General features: G+C 46.7%; 1 protein-coding gene across 2 annotated transcripts; it reads right to left on the reverse strand.

Annotated features, from left to right (window-relative positions):
- Positions 1-1,239: 1,239 nt before the first annotated feature.
- On the reverse strand, positions 1,240-19,714 carry LOC118637438 (dimethylaniline monooxygenase [N-oxide-forming] 2-like). 2 transcript variants are annotated; one of them, XM_036272885.1, is made up of 9 exons: positions 19,666-19,714; positions 19,112-19,278; positions 11,236-11,424; positions 8,329-8,491; positions 7,638-7,780; positions 6,967-7,166; positions 4,905-5,260; positions 2,935-3,007; positions 1,240-1,742 (listed from the first exon to the last, which is right to left on the reverse strand). In XM_036272885.1, the coding sequence occupies exons 2-9, from the start codon at positions 19,241-19,243 to the stop codon at positions 1,391-1,393; spliced, it is 1,608 nt and encodes a 535-aa protein (XP_036128778.1). In that variant the 5' UTR covers positions 19,244-19,278; positions 19,666-19,714; the 3' UTR covers positions 1,240-1,390. The 2 variants fall into 2 exon arrangements, with proteins under 2 accessions (XP_036128778.1, XP_036128779.1); XM_036272886.1 differs by having other exon boundaries at positions 19,112-19,249; positions 19,666-19,693.
- Between the last annotated feature and the right edge of the window lie 23 nt (positions 19,715-19,737).

Consider the following 19,737-nt stretch of genomic DNA (forward strand, 5'->3'; position numbering starts at 1 on the left):
CCTTGGTTATCCGTAAGGTTAGAACTCAGTACAAGGCTCGATCTTTGTAATGCTTTTCATCGACTTGGGAAATAGACTTTTCCACCTTGAGGCTTGTTTTTCCAAGGTGTCCACGATGACCTTGAACGTTGTTGTATAGGGTGTCTTTCACTGTCAATTCCTTCCAGTGCTTCTTGGGTCCAGCTGAATTATACACCAAATGTTATAAACACAATCAATCAGATCATGTTTGCAAGGAGTGCTGTCCTCCCAAAGTAACGTATATATGGTTATAAATAAAACAAACTCTTCGGTACTTTATCAATACTAGGGACTTCTGTAATCAGGTGTATTATGGGACAGAGTTATGCCCTTTACTTCTGGAGTCAAGCACATCTGGGTTCCAGTTCAGCTCCCACTATAAGGACACTGTACAGTCCTGTGCGTGTCACTCAGTTGTTCGGAGTTTCAGTTTCATTTCTGTTAAATGGGTATAATAGCGACACCCGTCTCCCGGAACTGTGAGAATTAAATGAAATAATACTCGTACTATACACACACCACAATGTTCGGTCTGGGATAAGCACTGAATATACAGTATATAGCTAACATAAAATGTTTCTTTCTATTTTTATAGCAGTGTTTCTCTCCACATATAAGAAATATAAGAAATGCTCCGTGTTTGCTCTGGGTCCCCAAAAGTCTGCCTGTGTATTGCTGTGGCTTTAAAGTCTGTTTTCGTGCCCCTCCCCCAAGTAATTTTGAGTGATTCCCCACTAAGCAAGTGGAGCGTGACCTAATGTCTGGGAACTCTGTCACCAAATAGAGTCCAGATGGGAAGACTCTACAGAACATCGCGCAGGAATTGAAATGTTTACCCGAAACTTAAATGTTTCGGGGGTTCCGACCGTGGGGCCTGGTCCCCGTTCCCCGTCAGTCTGCTGTTTTCCACACAGCTCGCCTGTGTCAGGGCTGGTGACACTGTCCAGCCTGTGGTATCTGACTGCCCTTTCTGGAGAGTCTGGTGAAGAGCGAAATGGCAGAGACATTTCATGACACTTGTTTGGTTTCATGCATAGACCTTGTTCTGCTAATTTTTTTAAAAAAATTTTTCTTTATTTATTTCAGGGAGAGAAGAAGGGAGAGAAATAGAAACATGGGTGAGAGAGAACATTGATTGGCTGCCTCTGGGCCCACAGCCTGGGCATGTGCCCTGACTGGGAATCAAACCGGCGACCTCTTGGTGCACAGGTTGCCACTCAACCAGTGAGCCACACCGGCTGGGCTTGTTCTGCTAATTCTTTACAATTACCCCTCTTACGCTTTTCCTCTCAATGCTCAGCTTTAGAATAGAGATTTAATATTTTTCTTTCGGAGGTACTGACTGATACTGAAGCCCGAAGTGGATGGACTAGTACCACTGAAGTTGGGAAAAAAAGGCCCAAACAACCACAAGAAGCCCCAGGCTTTTCAGCAGGAGGGAGAGGGGGGATTCAGGCGCCGGCTGCAGGGTGCGCGTCATTAGCGGCTTCAGCACTCTCTGCTTCTGGCAGAGGATGGCCGTCCTGGCTCCTGCCCATCGCCCGGGCCCCTCCAGGCGGTACTGATAGGGGTTGCAGGGTCCAAAATAGAGTTTCACAGCCAGTTTCGGATCTTTGAGCAGGAGGGCGAGGAGGTCTGGCTTCGCACCTATCTCCGTGGCGAGCTCGTCCAAGTAGTCAATGTGCTTACTCATCAGAATCCGGCTCGGGCTGTCTCCAAACCTTAATGGAGGAAGGAAGAAGGGCATTCAGCTGCTATTGACAGAATGAAGGGCAGAAGGAACAAATACATGAGTTTTTAGTGAACCTCCTGGGGAAAGTGTTGGCTTATCCCTTCAGGAGTCCTGTCTTTCAGACCGACTGTAGGCTGTAAGGTGAACAGCCGTGAGTGCATGGGAGTTCGAGGAATGTGACAACGTTTCCAGCCACGATCATCATTGGGTATTTACTAAGCAAAGTACCAACTCGTCAGGATTGCCACCAAGATCTGCGCGATGACACCGAAGCAGGCCGAGCGCAGTGTCTTCCACAGAGGATACACTTACTCTCTGCTTGCTGAATTATTAGAGTACCTGGCACCCTGGCTGGCATCGGGTGCTCAGTCACTATGAGATGAACGAGAATTGGAACGGAGATAATCCCTTCATGGGATGTAAGGCTCCTCGTCCACTTCCCCAGGGGACTCGAGCCCCGTGGGACCTCATTCCCCGTCAATCACAAAATCGAAATCCTCAAGCCTTCCTGTCACACCCCCTTTCTAACGTAGCTGGGTAGGAGGTCCCCCAGCCAACTTTCCAAGATACTCAGGCTGCTTGTCCATTCTCCACCATTGCTCCTGCCCCATTTCCTCTCTAACCACAGAGGGTGGGTGGCCGGAGGAGACATGGAATTCACCAGGGGCATCGTACAGAACTAAAACTCCTGTCTTAGGTAGTTGCTTGTCAAACTACTATGTTTAAGAATCACCTAGAAAGAACATAACAAATACAAACATCCAATCTCATCCAGAGATTCTGATTCAGTTGGTCTGGGCTGTGGCCTTGGAATTGGCTTTTTTTAAAAAAAATCCTCACCTGAGGATATTTTTCTATTTATCATCAGACAATGTGGGAGGGAGGAAGAGAGAAGGGGAGAGGGAGAGAGAGAGAAACATAGATGTGAGAGAGATACATCGACTGGTTGCCTCCCGCACGACCATACCAGGGCTGGGGATGAAATGCCACTGAGGTATGTGCTCTTGGCCGGAATCAAACCCACGACTCATTGGTCCACCAGTCGACGCTCTAACTGCTGAGCCAAGGTGGCCAGGACAGAATTCGCATTTTTCAATGAGCAGCTAGGCAGTTCCTACAGGTGGGTGGAGCACTGTACTTTGAGAGACACTACTCTAGGTAAAGATGAAAAACATTCTTACAGTTTAATTCTTTTTTTCTTCCTCTTGATAATGGCTTCCATCATAGTCTTCTCTGAGGGCAAGGTACACAAGCCTAGAAGACAAGAGGCTGGTTTGAGCTGTGGGTTTGATTCCGTAGCATCACTTTTAACTAGTGGGTTGGTTCCTACAATGAGACTGTGACTGTTTACCCGTGTTACACCAGTCAGGGCTGCTACTGTTGAACTTCAGGGTGCACCATGCCCACTAGGTTCTATATGGAGCTGCCCTGGGGCACAGGCTGCAGCATGAACTCTGGGGTGGGGAAGGGAGGGGCTGAGCCTGGAGAGAGCAGATGAGCCCGAGGAGTCGGACACATGCCAGTGCCTTGCGCCCTAGAGATGGGAAGCCCTGGGAGGTTTTCAGCAGCAGCAGGTCAGATTTGCCTGTGCAAAGATCCTTCTCACTGCTGGATTTTGGAAAATGGGCTCCACGGAGGTGAGTTTAAAGGCAGCCAGACCAATCGAGGGACCGCTGAAGTAAACCTGGTGAGAGAGAGGGGGGCGCACACCAAGTGGGGCGATGGAGAAGCTGAGATCTCAGTTCCTTAGAGCATGTCCCTGGGTGCTCTGGCTGAAGAGCTTTCTTCTTTAAAAATATGTTTTCATTGATTTTTAGAGAGAGGCTGGGAGAGGGAGAGAGAGAAACATCTATGAGAGAGAAGCATTGATGGGCTGCCTCCCATACGCCCCCTACTGGGGATCGAGCCTGAAACCCAGGCATGTGCCCTGGTGGGGAATTGAACTGGCAACCTCTCAGTCCATGGGACGACACTCAATCCGCTGAGTCCCACCGGATGACTTTTATGTGTAGCCAGATTTGGGAAAAGTTGATCTACCACCCCTCTCTGCCTCACATGTTGTGTTCTAGGAATGTTAGACAGCTTGTAAGTCTCCATACGCGTCATGCCTGTGTCGTCTGCCTCAAGCGACTCCCTTTTATCCCCCGAGAAGCTCAGTCCTCTAGGAGGTTTTCCTTGACCACATGCCCTCCCCTTGTCTCACTCTGCCCTTGCTAAGCCCCTTCCTGTTCTTCCCCTCATTCCATGCACCCCTCCAACCAAGCATCTGTCTCACTATATTAAAATGATCTGTTTCGCCCTGGCCGGTTTGGCTCAGCGGTTAGAGCGTCGGCCTGCGGTCTGGAGAGACCTGGGTTCAATTCCCACTAAGGGCACGTACTTCGGTTGCAGTTTGTCCCCGGCCCTGGTTGGTCGTGCAGGTGGCAGCCACTCAATGTGTCCCTTTCACGTCGATGTTTCCCTCTCTCTCTCTCTTTCTCTCTCTCCCTCCCACTCTGTCTGTACAAAAAATGGAAAAATGTCCTCAGGTGAGGATAAAAATAAAATAAAATAAAATAAAATAAAATAAAATGATCTGTTTACATTTCTCTCTATTCCCCCAGGTTCCAACACAGGGCTAGGTATTCAGTGTTTTTGTTCAGTTAAATGGACCTTGGGGTCAGCGGGGACTAGCCTTCTGAGAAGTAGAAAGTGCTACACAGACGCTTAGATAGAAATCTCTGTAATTTTGGGACGTTGTAGGGCTCTGTGAGGTTCCACTGCTCAGGTATTGAGAGCGAATTTGGAGTGAAGTGTTGGGGTAGGCCCTACATCTCTTGGTTTGCACATATTCTGAGGAATGTATGAACATCATAAAGGTAAAACAGAAGTCACAGATGTTTGCCTGCTTAGCGGTCCTTTCAGGACTCAAATTAAAGACACCATCACTTAACTTTATGCCAGTCAAAATCCAGGGAGCTTTCTAAATGTTTTAAAGGAATGATTGCAGATGTTTATTATTATCGTATCTTTGTATTGGTTATTGTGTGACTTCTCCACTAATGTCACAGGATGCAGATTTTATGAGAACAGCCAAGGTTGGCAACCTTCTCGTCTAAACTCCTTACGGAGCAAACGCCACCGGGTGTGAAACCCTCCGCCACTCACTCACCTTTGAAAACTCTCGTCGCCCAACGAGCTTGAAGTTCAGCAACTGGGAAAATGGAACCTAGGGGCTGGCAGAGACCAATGCAGGCAAGGGTTGACTTCTCCAGGTGAGGAGGGAACATGTATTTATACATCAAGATCATATTATCCTCGACTTTAATAAGCGAGTCTTCAAGGAAGGGAAAAGACAAAGCGTAGCCTGTTGCAAAGACAATGACATCGATGTCCTCTTCCACCGTCCCATCCTCAAAGATGGCAGAAGTTTCCGTGAACTCTGTCACTCTTGATTTCATCTTGATGCTTCCACAGACTATGCGACTTGGAAGATCTTCATTCACTATAGGTTCTTTTATAAGGTATCTGAAACACACAGAAGAAAACACTCGGAAGGAGCATTTAATGAGGAGTCTTGACCCCTCTTGATAGTCTATAGGGTTGGCTCTGAAAATAAAGAGGTTTCTCAAATATCCATAAAACTGTCTAACTCGAGCCTGGCCGGCGTGGCTCAGTGGTTGAGCGTCAACCCATGCACCAAGAGGTCACCGGTTTGATTCCCGGTCAGGGCACATACCCAGGTTTTGAGCCCGATCCCCAGTGGGGGGCATGCAGCAGGCGGCCAATCGATGTTCTCGCTCATTGATGTTTCCCTCTCTCTCTCTAAAATCAATAAAGAAAAATAACAACAACAAACTGTCTAACTCGATTAATTGGCTAGCCCCCATATCATCGATCTGACTTTATTTTCATGTCACATATCTCTCCCCTCAGCAAGGGGAAAACATGTTGGTGACGGGGGTAAAAGATATTTCAGAAAAGGAAGCATCCTCAAGGGCTCAGACAATGTGTGGGTGTGTGTGGTCAGCCCGAGTATCCCTGTGGTTATTAGCCCATTGTGGGTCCTACCATTACTTTCTGTTATCTGCCTTTAAAGATCTTGCTGTTCCGTTTAATCGCTACCTGACCATAAGAAAGGGAAAATGTGTTAAAGTCCTATCAGTGTTTAAAAATTAGTAAGGAATCAGTGTGAACATTAATGTATAGAATTAATGTATAGAATTAATGTATAGAATTAAGCTTGGGGATAGTTGTTAATTTCAAATAAGCATGACGTCTCTGTATGGGACGGCAGGGGCAGAGAAGCAATGTCTGCTTGTATTTGTTAAATTATCTACTTGTAGGTTTAAGCACCATTAAAAAATATGTATATAGCCCTGGCCAGTTTGGCTCAGCAGTTAGAGCATCGGCCTGCAGACCGGAGAGTCCCCGGTTCGGTTCCCGCTAAGGGCACGTACCTCGGTTGCAGTTTGTCTTCGGCCCCAGTTGGGATTGTGTGGGTGGCAACCACTCGATGTGTCTCTCTCACATCGATGTTCCCCCTCACAACTCTATCTGAAGATAAATGTAAAAATGTCCTCAGGTGAGGATTAAAACAACAGAAATATGTATATATATATGTCAATACATGTACATGTGTCAGATCTCAGAATACAGCAGTCACATGGCATTTGTTGAAAGAGTCTAAAATTCTTCTGTTGTTTTTTTTTTAAGGGAAAGGGCCTGTTATCAACTAAAAAAAAAATAAACATCTATAATATTGGCTTGTGTGTATAGGCCAGTGATGGATAACTTTGAGAGGAATAGAGATTTATTTTTGGGGGCAAAGAGACAGGGATGATGTTCTCAGAAGCTGCCCATGGGAAGAGGCCTCGTGATACGCAGAGTTAGCAAAGCATGAATCGTCGGCTAGAGGGTCAGACACAGGGTCCCCAGCACAGCCCTCTGAGAGGAAGGCCACAGTCTCAGCAGCTCGGAATGTTAGCACGTTCTTTCCATGACCCGGTTCTGCACTTTGGAGCAGCTCCGACCATTTCTACTTGATCGTCTTAAGTGTTCACTGTTTTAAAGGCACGCAGATAAATGCGGAGACCGCAGGGCCTAGAGGGTCCCTCTGCTCTTAGGCGTAGCTTGAACTGCCCACCTTAGCAGTTTGGCCCTTTGCCAAGAGCGGCGCCTCTGACAACCTTGCTTACCCACCAGTATACCATAAAAAAGCAAAATAACTCTACTTGTTTTGAGGCTGGAGGCCATACATTTTCTGGTCGAACGACTGGCTTATCTGTCGTTCCAGTGCCCATATTAGAACCGTGAGTGGCAGGACGTTCTGGAGCATGGAGCGAAACCGCGTGTGGAACACCAGGTCCCAGGGATAGCCGTGTGCAGCGATGCGGCTGATGACCCAGGAACCGTGCCTGGTGCTGAGAAACACCTGGTAGGCAGACACAAAGACAGCTGACGCTGGGGCATCACCCTTCCCGGGAGGCCCTGCACCCCACGTGTGGCCCCAGCACCCCCTGGTCTCCGAGCGCAGTACCACCTAGTTCTCGCTGTTCTGTGGCAACTTTGTCATAGAAGAAGGACCCCGTGGCAGTCACACGGAGAGAAGAAGACTACAGCAGTTGTGGGAATGTTCACAACCACCCTGGACAGCCTTTGGGCCAATACCAGTCAGAGTCCACAAGGCTCTGCCACGTCCACAGCTGTGGTTTGGTCCTCCTTCCCCCTCCTGACCTTTCTACCTGCCCAGGTTTGTCGTTTTGTTTTTTTACTGCGAAAGTAAATAATCACAATCCTAGGACTGTAGTGACACCGCAGCGACCGTCCGGACGCGCGGCTCTGTGCCCCTGGCGTGGGGGGACCAGGGGGCGCGGGCTCCCTCCGGCCGCCCTCGGGGCCGCACCTGCGAGGCCTTCCTGCTCAGCTCCGCGGCGACGTCTGAGGCGGAGTTTCCCAGTCCGATCACCAGCACGCGCTTCCCCTCGAACCCCTCCGGCTTCTTGTACTGGCGGCTGTGGAGGTGCGGGCCTCTGAACCTCTCTATGCCTTCGGGAGGAGGAAGACAGAAGCCCGTCAGCATGCCAGATCAGTTTCAACAAAACGGCATCGTCAGTTTCTCCTCCGTGGGGGCAGTCTTGTACTTTTGCCTCTTCCTCTCTCGGGGGAGTTACAATAGCAAGGCCAACGGACGCTCTCAAAAGTATGAAGCAGATGAGAAGCGTTGGGCTCAGGATGTGGTCCAGGACCAAAAGAGCTCCCAGGAACTTTCCCCACTGATTGTGCAGTTCTGTGGGCCAGGCTCAGAGGCCAGAACCAGGTCACAGGTGTTCGGCAGGAGGGAAGAGGCCAGGGAAGGCGCGGGGCTGGACGGGCCTCTCCGACAGAGACGCCGCGAGGGCGCACGCTCTCTGGCATCTGCGCTCTGGAGGAGGCTCGCTGGACTGCTGTGTAACAAAGACGGGGTGCGGGGTCTTTCTGGCTCTTTCCCTGTCATCATGCTGTGCCCAGTTGCAGCCGCCGATTCTGCCCGTCAATCCAAACTGCATGGGAAGCACCTGCACCCCTGCTCTGAACCCCCGGGGTCCCCGGCTCACCTGGAAAAGCCTCCAGGGGGACATGCGGGACGGTGTAGAGGCCGCTGCAAACCATGACCGCGTCGAAGATGGCACTTTGCTCCTGGCCCTTGCTCTCGGTGACAACCTCCCACTGGCCGGAGGACGAGAAATCCGGGCATTCTTTCACGCTGAGGACCGTTGTCTTAAATGAACACAGAGAAGGCACCATTGAGAATTAACCTGGTGTGACAGGGGCCTTGTCCAGTGCCCTGGGAGGGGGCTGGGGAGAGGGCCCTGCGCGCTTCCATTTAACTCCGTTTCAAACCAGTCAGGCAAAGACTGCTAAGCGTGGCTTCTTCTTCTTCCCTGGCAGGGGGCTGCCTGCTGCCACATGCCGCTGCGTGCGAGCGGCCCGCTCGGCGGACGCAACGGGAGCTGGAGCGACACGCAGGAGGGGAAGGTAGGCTCTGGGTAAGTGCACAGCCCATGTGCACCATTCAAGTGATCACACAGTCAGCGTTTATCAAGAACCCTTTCTGTGTCCACCTCTGTGCAGACACGGTCAGAGGAGATGTTTCCCGGGAAGCAATGTCACAGTGCCTGGCATCGTGCCAGCACTCGGTGAGCAGTCCTCGTTCACGCTGCGTGTCTTTAGAACAGGGTCCGTCCCGATAGCAATACTGTTCATGATCTCATTCGGACGGACTGATGTATTGGTTTGTTGATTTTTTAAAATGTAGCTCACTGTCTGGAGGTCTCTGAGTTTTAATTAATTTATTTATTAAAAAATGTTAATGTTGCCCGGCTGGTGTGGCTCAGTGGTTGAGCATCGGCCCATGCACCAAGAGGTCGCCGGTTCGATTCCCAGTCAGGGCACATGCCCAGGTTGTGGGCCAGATCCCCAGTGGGGGGCATGCAGGAGGTGGCCAATTGATATTCTCTCTCATCGATGTTTCCATCTCTCTCTCCCTCTCCCTTAAAGAATAATCAATAAAGAAAAAAAAAAACTAATAAAAATAAATTTTAATGTTGACATAATTGCAGACTTTCCTCATTTCCCCCCACTTTTGCCCATTTCCACCTCCCCCCGCCTCCCCATCCATTGGCCCTCATCACAGTAGTGTCCGTGTCTGTGGGCTCTGCACATATACTCTCTAGCTAATCCCTTCACCTTCTCTATCCAGCCCTCCCCCCTCCAGCCTGTTCCGTGTATGCATGCTTCTGGCTCCATTTTGTCCGTCAGTTTACTGTGTTCATTAGATTCCACGTGTCAGTGAGGTCATACGGTATTTGTCTTTCCCTGACTGGCTTACTGCACTTGTCTGTGAGATTTTAAAAGTGAAACTCTAGGTCATGTGTCTGCGTAAGGAACAGTGTCCCGTGGAAGCCAAGCCCCGCCCCTTCTAGAGGAGCGGCACACTTCTCCAGGCTGCACGCCCTCCGGTCTCCAGGCCTCCTTTGCACATCTTCAGATACTTTGCAAAATCTGGCATTGGTCATTTTTGAGGCTGTTCAAATTTAAAAATGTATATGGAATATTAATATAAAGCTTATGAAAGTACTACAGAGTGTCTGGGCATTTTCAGCAGAGAGGCAAGATTTTAGATTTGTAGTCCAGAGTAGAGTCGTAGCTCAAGTGCTTTGGATTCTCGGCTGTTCGAAATGCGGTTTGGGGACTGACACCTTCAGCATCACTCGGGAGCTGATTGGACATGCAACAGAGCCAACAGTTTACATTTTGAGTTGAGCCCTAAAATGTTAGGAGACCAGTACATGGAAATGTATCAGAGGCAAATACACGGAAATGCCTTTTCCTCACCCCTCTCCGGCCTCCGGAGAACAGTAACAGCAGTGAACAAGGGAACGGGTTTCTTTGCAACTCTGACATGGTCTTTCAAAGAACAGAGCATATAAATCACTTATCATAAGAGGGCAATATATCTATTAAATAGATTGATAGCTAAGTAGACAAAGACCTATAAAAGCTTTGGTATTAAGAATCTATCATTTATAGGATGGATAGACCTGGAATTGGGAAAAAACTACACTAGATGGAACTGGACATTTTAATGGTACTTACAAATACAGATTTTCACCAAAATCAACTATTTTAAATTACTATAATACAAACCTGGGACTGAACTAAAATTCCTGAGAAACTGAGATGTGTTATAATAAAACAAACAAACAAACAAAAAACCAAAACTCAGTTCCACTAAGAGTTATTCAGAGATGTAATTAAAATTTTGTTTCCTAAGCATAGTCACTAGTTCTCAGAATGTAAGTTTTAATAAAAATGTAGCACATTAAGTGAGATATTGGTTGTTGTTGATTACGTGTCTTTCAGAAAACACAGGAAAGGTAGTTCTAATTATATTTCAAAACGATTTGGCCATCTCTGTCTTGCAAGAGATTGCATCCAGAAAAAAAAACAAAAAACAAACCTAGCAAAAATAGTTTCCATGGGCTTCTTAGGTGAATGGAGACCTGTGAGTTTACTTAGCACTTTTTCCAAAAAGTTCTATTTCTATAGGGAAGGTGAGAAACTGGTCCCTCATTGATAATAAGTTAAATAAAATTGTTGACACACCTTTATTTAAAAAAATGAAATAGAAGTTTGATATTTTCCATATGTTTTAAGGGAAATGAGGACATGACTCTTAGTGGTTATGAATATTAGTTAAAATGCACTCTCACCATCATTATCATCACCATCCAAACCTCTACCTTTAACACATGGTTTTACTCTCCGGTTAACATGTACGCTTTACAATATCAGGGTAATGACATTCTTGTCGGGTCTTCTATCATGCTCTTATCTTTTGGCAAAGAACTGGACTGGGATACTTTGTTTTATAGACAGTTTCTTTCATTATTAGAGTAACCTCACTATTTAAATGTGATCTGCTGTAGAGAAGCCCCCCCCCCCCCCTTGCAACACAATACCTGGAACTGAATATATTTTAGAAGATCAAACTTCTTGGCAAACATTCTGAAATATTCCAGGAGCTTAGAATGGTGCAGAAAGTTTGGGAAATCATCCGGCATTGGGAAGTCACTGAAACAGGACATTTCTTTGCTGGTGTTGGCAATGACAGATTGATAGATACTCGGTCGGCCATCTTCAACAATTTCCTAAAGGATAAAATACAAGTGATAATCATGCATTAAAAAAAATATCCCTTGGTTCCTACTCTTCTCCTAAGTCTAACCCGTGGGTGATGGGATCCTCTTGGGTGCAGTACACATGTCCTGTCATCCTGTGCAGTGAGGCCCAAGTGGGGCCTCTCAGCGTGGCTTGGGAGCGGCAGCCATCCTCTCTGGCCATATTTAGCACCCCAGGTCTCTACCTTTTTAATGTCAGTCATTGTGACAACCAGTCCCTTCTGAAACTCCCCCTGGGGAAGCTCTACCCACCTTCCACCTCTTTACGAACCAATAAACCCTGGGACATCGGTCAGAGAACGTAATAGAGGATTTCAATTGAAATGTGTGCTTCGGGGCCAGGGAGTTTTCACAACTTGACCCGAACCCCCTTCCTTCCCTGTATGCTTTCTGCAAGGCTGCCTTCCCCAGGCGATAAAGGTGCACAGCACTGATACCAGCCGGGCCTCGAACTTGATGTTACGTGGTAGTGAGTATGCTTCAGTAAAACCGGAGGCAGTACAAGCCACGGCTGAGTTAATCTCCTCTGCAGGAACCGCTCTGCTTAACGATAAAGTCTCTTATGTGAAATCACAACAAGAGCCGAGGATGAGTGATTCAGTGTCCCTGAAATCAGCATGTTATCAAAGAGGCTTTTATAAGAAAATTCAAATTATACCTCCCAAGGGCTCCTCAATAGATGCTTCTGCCCATGCAGAGACTAAGGCATGATCCAGGCAAAGGTAGTTGCTGTTATGACTCAGCATGAGGGTGGGGGGTGAGGAAATGTAAAGGTGAGGACTTCCGGTCAAGATGGCACATAGGTAAACGCGGTCTCGCCTCCTCCCACAACCACATCAGAATCACAACTAAACCACAGAACGACCATCATTCAAAGCCACCTGAAATGGAACTGGATGGAAGTCCTACAACTACAAAGTTGAAGAAGCAGCCACAGGGAGACTGGTAGGAGGGGCAGAGGCATGGATGGGCTGGTCCCATACCCACGTGTGGTGGATAAAAATCAGGAAGTATGGCTGGGAAGGTCCTCCCTGAGGATTGGGGGGGTGGGGTCCCTGTTTCACACCAGGCCACCAGCTCAGGGTTCCAGTGCCAGGAAGAGAATCCCCATCACTTCTGGCTGGAAAACCAGTGGGAACTGAGGCTCAGGGAGGCTGAGGCTGCTGGAGCCCCAGGCAGCTCCTCTCTTTTTTTTTTTCACTCCTCACCCGAGGATATTTTTCCATTTATCTTCAGATAGAGTGGGAGGCGGAGAGAGAGAGGAAGAGAGAGAAGCATCAATGTGAGAGAGGCACATTGACTGGCTGCCTCCCACATGACCCCTACCAGGGCCGGGGATGAATTGCAACTGAGGTACGTGCCTGTGACCGAAATCGAACCTGCAATTCTTCTCAGGCTGACGCTCTAACTGCTGAGCCAAACCGCCCAGGGCTAGGCAGCTCCTCTTAAAGGGCCCTGAGGCCCTGCCCTACCCAACTTTCAGGCCCACCCAAACGGTTCCCAATGGCTTTACTATAGGATTGGTCTGTCTTGGCTCCTGTTTCAGATTTTCCTAAATGCTCTCAGACAAGCAGCATCTGGCCTCCTCGAGCCCCATACCTCTCACTAAGTGGCTCCAGGCCTGGCACTAGAAGCAGCCAGCCTTGGTTCAAAACTTGGCTTTGCCTGGGCACCTCCAAGCCCAGCACAAGAAGAAGCCATCTGCAGATCACTTTGTAGCTTAGGCCTGGTGGCCCCGGATAGAACACAGGTGGTGGCTGACCTTGCCCCAGAGCGAGCACACCCAGTGGACAGTGTCAGACCACGGCGAAGCACCACCACCCAACCACCTCCACAAGTGACACACTCAAGGAATGGACTCAGTGGGTACCAGAGCCCTGCTGAAGTAAGTCTTGCTCTGTGTGGTGGGCCCTGCACAGCTGATCCTCCAAGGTAGTCAGAGGCCAGTGGTCAGTGGGCACAGCCAGTCCTTACAGCTGATCAGCCTGAGTAAATCCCTCCCATTGATGTGCCAACAGCAATCAAGACTCAATTACAACATAAGGGTATAAAGTCCACACAAGGGGTGCACCTCAAGGGCCCAGCTAGGGTGACCGGGGAGGCTGTGCCACTGGACCCTAGAGGACACCTACTACAATAGGCTACCCTAGAAAGCCCAAGAGACATAGCAACTCTACCTAATACATAGAAACAAACACAGGGAGGCCAACAAAATGAGGAGACAAAGAAACATGTCCCAAATGAAAGAACAGAACAAAACTCCAGGAAAAGAACCAAACAAAATGGAGATAAGCAATCTAACAGATGCAGAGTTCAAAACACTGCTTATAAGGATGCTCAAGGAACTTAGTGAGGACCTCAAGAGCATAAAATAGGACCAGTCAGAAATGAAGGAGGTGCTAACTGAAATAAAGAGTAATTTACAGAGATTTCATAGTAGAGTAGGTCAAGCCAAGAAGCAAACCATCGATTTTGAATATAAGGAAGTAAAAAACACCCAAACAGAACAGCAAAAAAAAAAAGAATATTAATAAAAAAAAAAATCCCCACGAAGATTGTGTAAGAAGCCTCTGGGACAACTTTAAGCATATCAACATTTATATCATGGGGTTGCCAGAAGGAGAAGAGAGAGAACAATATATTGAAAACCTATTTGAAATACTAATGACAGAAAACTTCCCTAACTTGGTGAAAGAAACAGACATACAAATCCAAGAAGTACAGAGAGTCCCAAACAAGATGAACCTCAAGAGGCCCACACCAAGACACATCATCATCAAAATGCAAAAGTTTCAAGACAAAGAGAGAATCTTAAAAGCAGCAAGAGAAAATCAGTTAGTTACCTATAGGGGAACTCCCATAAGACTGTCAGCTGATTTCTCAAAAGAAACTTTGCAGGCCAGAAGGGAGTGGCAAGAAATATTCAGAGTGATTGTGCTGTCATGTTTATAACCCCATAATTGATGATTGGTAAATCATTGTGCTGCTCCATAATTGATGATTGGGAAAGTCACTGTGTGCCCTCTAGCTGAACCTGTTTCGTCAAAATAACCTCAGTAAATTGAAATACTCCCTGAAGCAAGAAATTATTGGGAGCCGGCTACGTGTCTGATAGAGTCCACAGAGCCTGAAGGTCTTGAGTCAGAGACCTGACCTTCCCCACAATCTCAGGACTCAGGCTTGCATTGTGTTTGTGCAGCACGGGGCCAAGTGTGACCCAATGTACCTTGAAATACCTGAGTGTTCTTGGGTGTGCCTAGGTGTTCCTGTTATCCGTAAGGCAAACATTCTATACAGCATTGTTGTAGCCCTGGGCATTTTATCAAGAAGATCCTATTTGCTGTCAGGTATCAAAGGCAGTAATAAAGCATATCGGGGCTGATTCTGAAGACTCTGTCACAGGGGTGTTTGGAATCAGACACCGGCAGGCTGATAAACGGCTCTCATTTGGACTTCAGTTCTCTAGTGGTCTTTCTTTGACTCTGTGGCACCACAACATTTGGAGGCCCCAGGGCTGGTCTCTGAGAACTCGGGATCAGTCACCGGCCGGCTCTGCTCTCTATTTGGCTTTAATTTGGCTCTGGTGGTCTCTCGGTCCTCTTGCGCCACAACATGATGAAAAGCAAAAACCTACAACCAAGATTACTCTATCCTGCAAAGCTGTCATTTAGAATCGATGGGCATATGAAGAGTTTCCCAGACAAGAAAAAGCTAAAGGAGTTCATCACCACCAAACCAGTATTATGTGAAATATTGAAGGGCCTTCTTGAAGAAAAAGAAGGTAAAAAATATGAACAATAGCCCTGGCTGGTTTGGCTCAGCAGTTAGAGTGTCGGCCCGCAGACCAGAGAATCCCAGGTTTGGTTCCCGCTAAGGGCATGTACCTCGGTTGCAGTTTGTCCTTGGCCCCGGTTGGGGTTGTGTGGGTGGCAGCCACTCGATGTGTCTCGCACATCAATGTTTCTCTCTCTCTTCCTCCCTCCTGCTCTATCTGAAGATAAATGCAAAAAAAAAAATATGAACAATATAATGACAATAAATACATATCTATTGACAATTGAATCTACAAACAAAATGAACAAGCAGAACAGAAACAGACACATAGATACAAAGAACATTTTGTTGGTTGCCGTATGGGAGGGGGGTTGGGGAAATGGGTGAAAAAGGTGAAGGGATTAAGAAGTGCCAATTGGTTGTTAGACTGACAAACCTCAAAGGGAAGTGGGGAGGGAGGTGAGAAGAAATAAACTAAAGAACTTTTGGACCAATGGACACAGACAACAGTGTGGGATAAGGCAGGTGTGGGGAGGAGGGGGTCAATAGGGAAAAAAGGAAGAAGATCTGTAATACATTCAACAATAAAGAAAGGGTTTAAAAAATGTAAATGTATTAATTCATTTAAATAAATTACTTAATCTTATGCACACAGCACTATAGTCTCTTCCACAGAATAGTAAATAAAGTGAAGTAAATATTCAATTGTAATCTCATGAACAGAATACATCAAATGTCTGTGTTCTTTTCTCATCCTGATTCATAGGAAGTTGTGACTTTCTTGCCAATCTTTAGATCTAGGTTCCTTAGATTTTTGGCAGTACTTGAAGAGGCATCTTGGACTAGCAGAAGGAGCTGGTCTTTGGAGTTAGACACAGGTTTAAATCCACCTCTTTCAGACCATGTGAGCCTGGACCAGACCAGTGCCTCAGCTGCAACATGCGGTGTACTATCTGCTCAGTGATTTTCTCTGTTGTCCCCCCCCCCCCCCACGACCAGTTCTCTCCTGGGCAAGTTGTTTATCCTGAACCTCAGATTCCTCTTCATATGTAAATGAGAAGAATAAAATACCTACTTCCTAGAAATACTGTGAAGAAAATGAGATGATGTGTAGGATGAGTCTTCCCATTGTTGAAAAAAGTGCAAGAGGTCAAATTACCCACCAGCCCCACTTTTCAAAGCCGCCACTAGGGGGTGCTGGAGAACCTTTGGGAAGAATTCAGCACCCTCTGAGCCGGGCGTGGGACCAGGGTTCTTACATCTTAACTTGTCACCACGAAGTGTGTAAACATAGAAGTGAAAGAACAACCTATTTTCAAAATTGATTCTTGAAGGAAGAGTGGTGAACAGGCAAAGTGGCCCCGGAAGTGGGTCGGGTCTCCTGGTAATCGAGACCCTCAGCAGTCCCATCGGTCTCTGGCATTTAGCGGATTGTGTGTTTCACTCTGCGGGGAGATTCGTGGTCTTCTTTGGGTAGAGAAAATTGTGTCCGTTTCTGCACTGAATATAGTGGTAAGCCAGGTTTGAAATGTGATACTGTTACAGCTTACATGGATCTGTGTACTTAACTATTTTATACCTAACAAGGCTTATTCATTTAAATTTTAATCTAACTTTTTAAAATTGACAGGACCAGAATAGGATAGCAGAAGAAATATTTTGGAGCAGAAAGTACTTTCCTAGAATTCACCAAATCATATTTTTGACAGATCCCTAAGAAAAAAAAAAATATATATATATCCCTCTCATCCCTCTGCTGCCAAATTAATAATAATTAAGTAAGGGACATTGGCTCTTTGATACTAAATCCCAAATCAGGTAATAAAACAAAACAGTAACAACTTTATTATTAAAAAGAAATTTGTCATACTTTCACCTTCTTCCTTAGGGTAAAAAATCTACCTGAGGAACAAAATCCCAAATGGAATCTGTATGTGAACTGAGAATGGACAAAAATAGCACATCATTGGTTAAACAGGAATGACCACCTGCTCAGAAAAGCTACACTAATTGTAATGAGCATTTGTCCATAAGAAATTAATGGGATTCAGCGGTTTCCAGCATCCTCTCTGCAAAGTTACCTGTTTCGGAATAAGCATCAAGCTCTCCCTTGTTAGTTCAGGTTGTGCTTGGATTGTTGAATGTATAGACTTTTAAAATTTAGTATTTGTGAAATTTTTGCCAAACTTGTCTCATCATGGGATTCGTTAGGGACTCCTGTTACGAATAGATTCCCCTCCTCAGAAGATTTTGATTCAGGAAGTCTGGGCTGGTGTTCAAAAATTCAGTAGTTAGCCCGCTGGGGTGGCTCATGCACCAAGAAGTCGCCAGTTCGATTCCCGGTCAGGGCACATGCCCAGTTTGTGTGCCAAATCCCCAGTGGGGTCATGGAGGAGGTGGCCATTGATGTTCTCTCTCATCAGTGTTTCTATCGCTCTCTCTCTCTCTCCCTTCCTCTCTCTCTAAAATCAATAAGGAAAAAAAAAATTCAGTATTAAAAAAAAAATCCCAGGTGTGTCTTATAGTTGGATACATTTGAGAAACCCAATGTAAAAATATCCCCTTTGGCATGAAATTCAGTTTGAACTGGCAAAGTGCACGTGCCGGATGTCCTTGCCATCCCCCTAAGTGGTCAGCTTGTAGGAAGAGCACTGTGGATGGTCCCTGCTGATACGAGGGTCTGCTTGTCATCCTCCCAACCCTTCGCTCCGTGTGAACCCCTCACTTTGATGTACCTGATACACAATCGTCAACTTGTCACCTGAGTTCTGAGCTGCGATTTTGTTTAACCTTACTTAGAAAATTAGGGCATGGTTATAAGGAGGGATTTAGCTTGGTAGGACTCATAGAGACCCAGATGTTAATATCGGTTTCTCCAGCTAAGTGACGGTGCCCACATCACGTAATCGCTTGTTTCTGTTTGCTTGTCTATCATTATTGAAGATAACATTTCTTGTACTCTATTGCAGGTGTTTGATATGAATTATCTCCATTAATCTTCAAAATAGTACTGACATAATCACATTTTTCTGTTAATATCTTCATTCTACAGCTGAATAAACAGACACAGGATGTCAATCACTTGCCCAAGATCTCACACTTGGAAGGTGGCAAGCTAGTACTTAAAAGATTGTGGGAGGAATAATTGTAAATCTTTACAGCTCTCTATCTAATATCGTTCTTTTAAAAATCCTTACATGAGGATAGTTTTTCTTTTTTTTTTAAAGGGGGAGGGAGGAAGAGAGAGAGAAACATCACGTGAGAGAGAAACATCACGTGAGAGAGAAACATCACGTGAGAGAGACACATCGATTGGTTGCCTCCCACACGACCCTGACTGGGGCCTGGGACCGAACCTGCAACCCAGGTACATGCCCTTTATCAGGAATCAAATTCGTGACCCTTTGGTACACAGGCTGACGCTCTAACCGCTGAGCCACACTGGCCAAGACGTCTATGTATCTTTCTAAGTTTTATACCAATTCTGAAGGACAGCTAGCATTACGATATTTGGGTTTGGCTAATAGCATGAGTTTAATAAATAGAATAGATTTAATAATATAGTTAAAGAGTTTCCCAGCAGTTACACTAGAGTATCATCAGTAAAGCTAAGCAAACATCTATTTGTCATAAAACAGCAAAAGTCAGTAGTAATAAGAGCACACGCTCTAAAAAAGCATTCTCTCAATGATTGGAATGACAATGGTGTCTTGAAAAGAATCCCCGTCACTTGTATTTTGTAAAATGTTCTCTAACGTTAGCATATTGCTTTGAGGATGAAAAAAAACTAGTGGGCTGCAAGACAGGGTCGTGAGGAGAGATGCTCTGATTCACCCTGCAACAGCAGCACAACCCATTCGAGGAACAAGGAGACCTCACTTACTTTGAACCTCCACAGGCCGCCGATATCTTCCGTCCTCTCAAAGCAGGTGGGCGCGAGTCCCTCCTCCAGACAGCACTTCAGAGAGATCAGCCCACTGGCGCCGGCTCCGATCACTGCCACCTTCTTGGCCATGGTCTCCTGCCAGGGAGTTGATCAGCCAGTGGCTGCTTCAGGGGGTGGAAGGTGAGAGAGTCCTTATGGTGTGGTTGGGTAATGGAAGTGAATTTCATAACCAGCCGTAACATAATGCCTCACTAGTCAGATTCCAAAGTCTCAGGCTTTTCTGCAAACCTTGTTTACAAACTCTTGGTTTAACATTTAAAAGCAGCCCGTTAGCCCTGGCCGGTTTGGCTCCGCCCATTGTCTTGTGGACTGAAGGGTTATGGGTTCAATGCCCGGTCAAGGGCCTGCACCTGGACTGCAGGTTTGTCCCTGCCCTGGTGGGGTTGTGCAGGAGGCAACCACTTGATGTGTCTCTCTCACATGGCTGGTTGCCTTAGAGTTCAGAGCGGAGCTTTTCCTCGTCAGTCCCTTGCCCCCGCTGTCATCCTTACCTCTGCGGTTGCCTTTCGGTGCTGTCTCTCACCCAGCAGTTCGCTCTGGTGGTTGGGTGCTCGGAGGCTGGG

Source organism: Molossus molossus, unplaced genomic scaffold (assembly GCF_014108415.1).
Source record: "Molossus molossus isolate mMolMol1 unplaced genomic scaffold, mMolMol1.p scaffold_m16_p_20, whole genome shotgun sequence".
In the NCBI taxonomy this organism is placed as follows: Eukaryota; Metazoa; Chordata; class Mammalia; order Chiroptera; family Molossidae; genus Molossus; species Molossus molossus.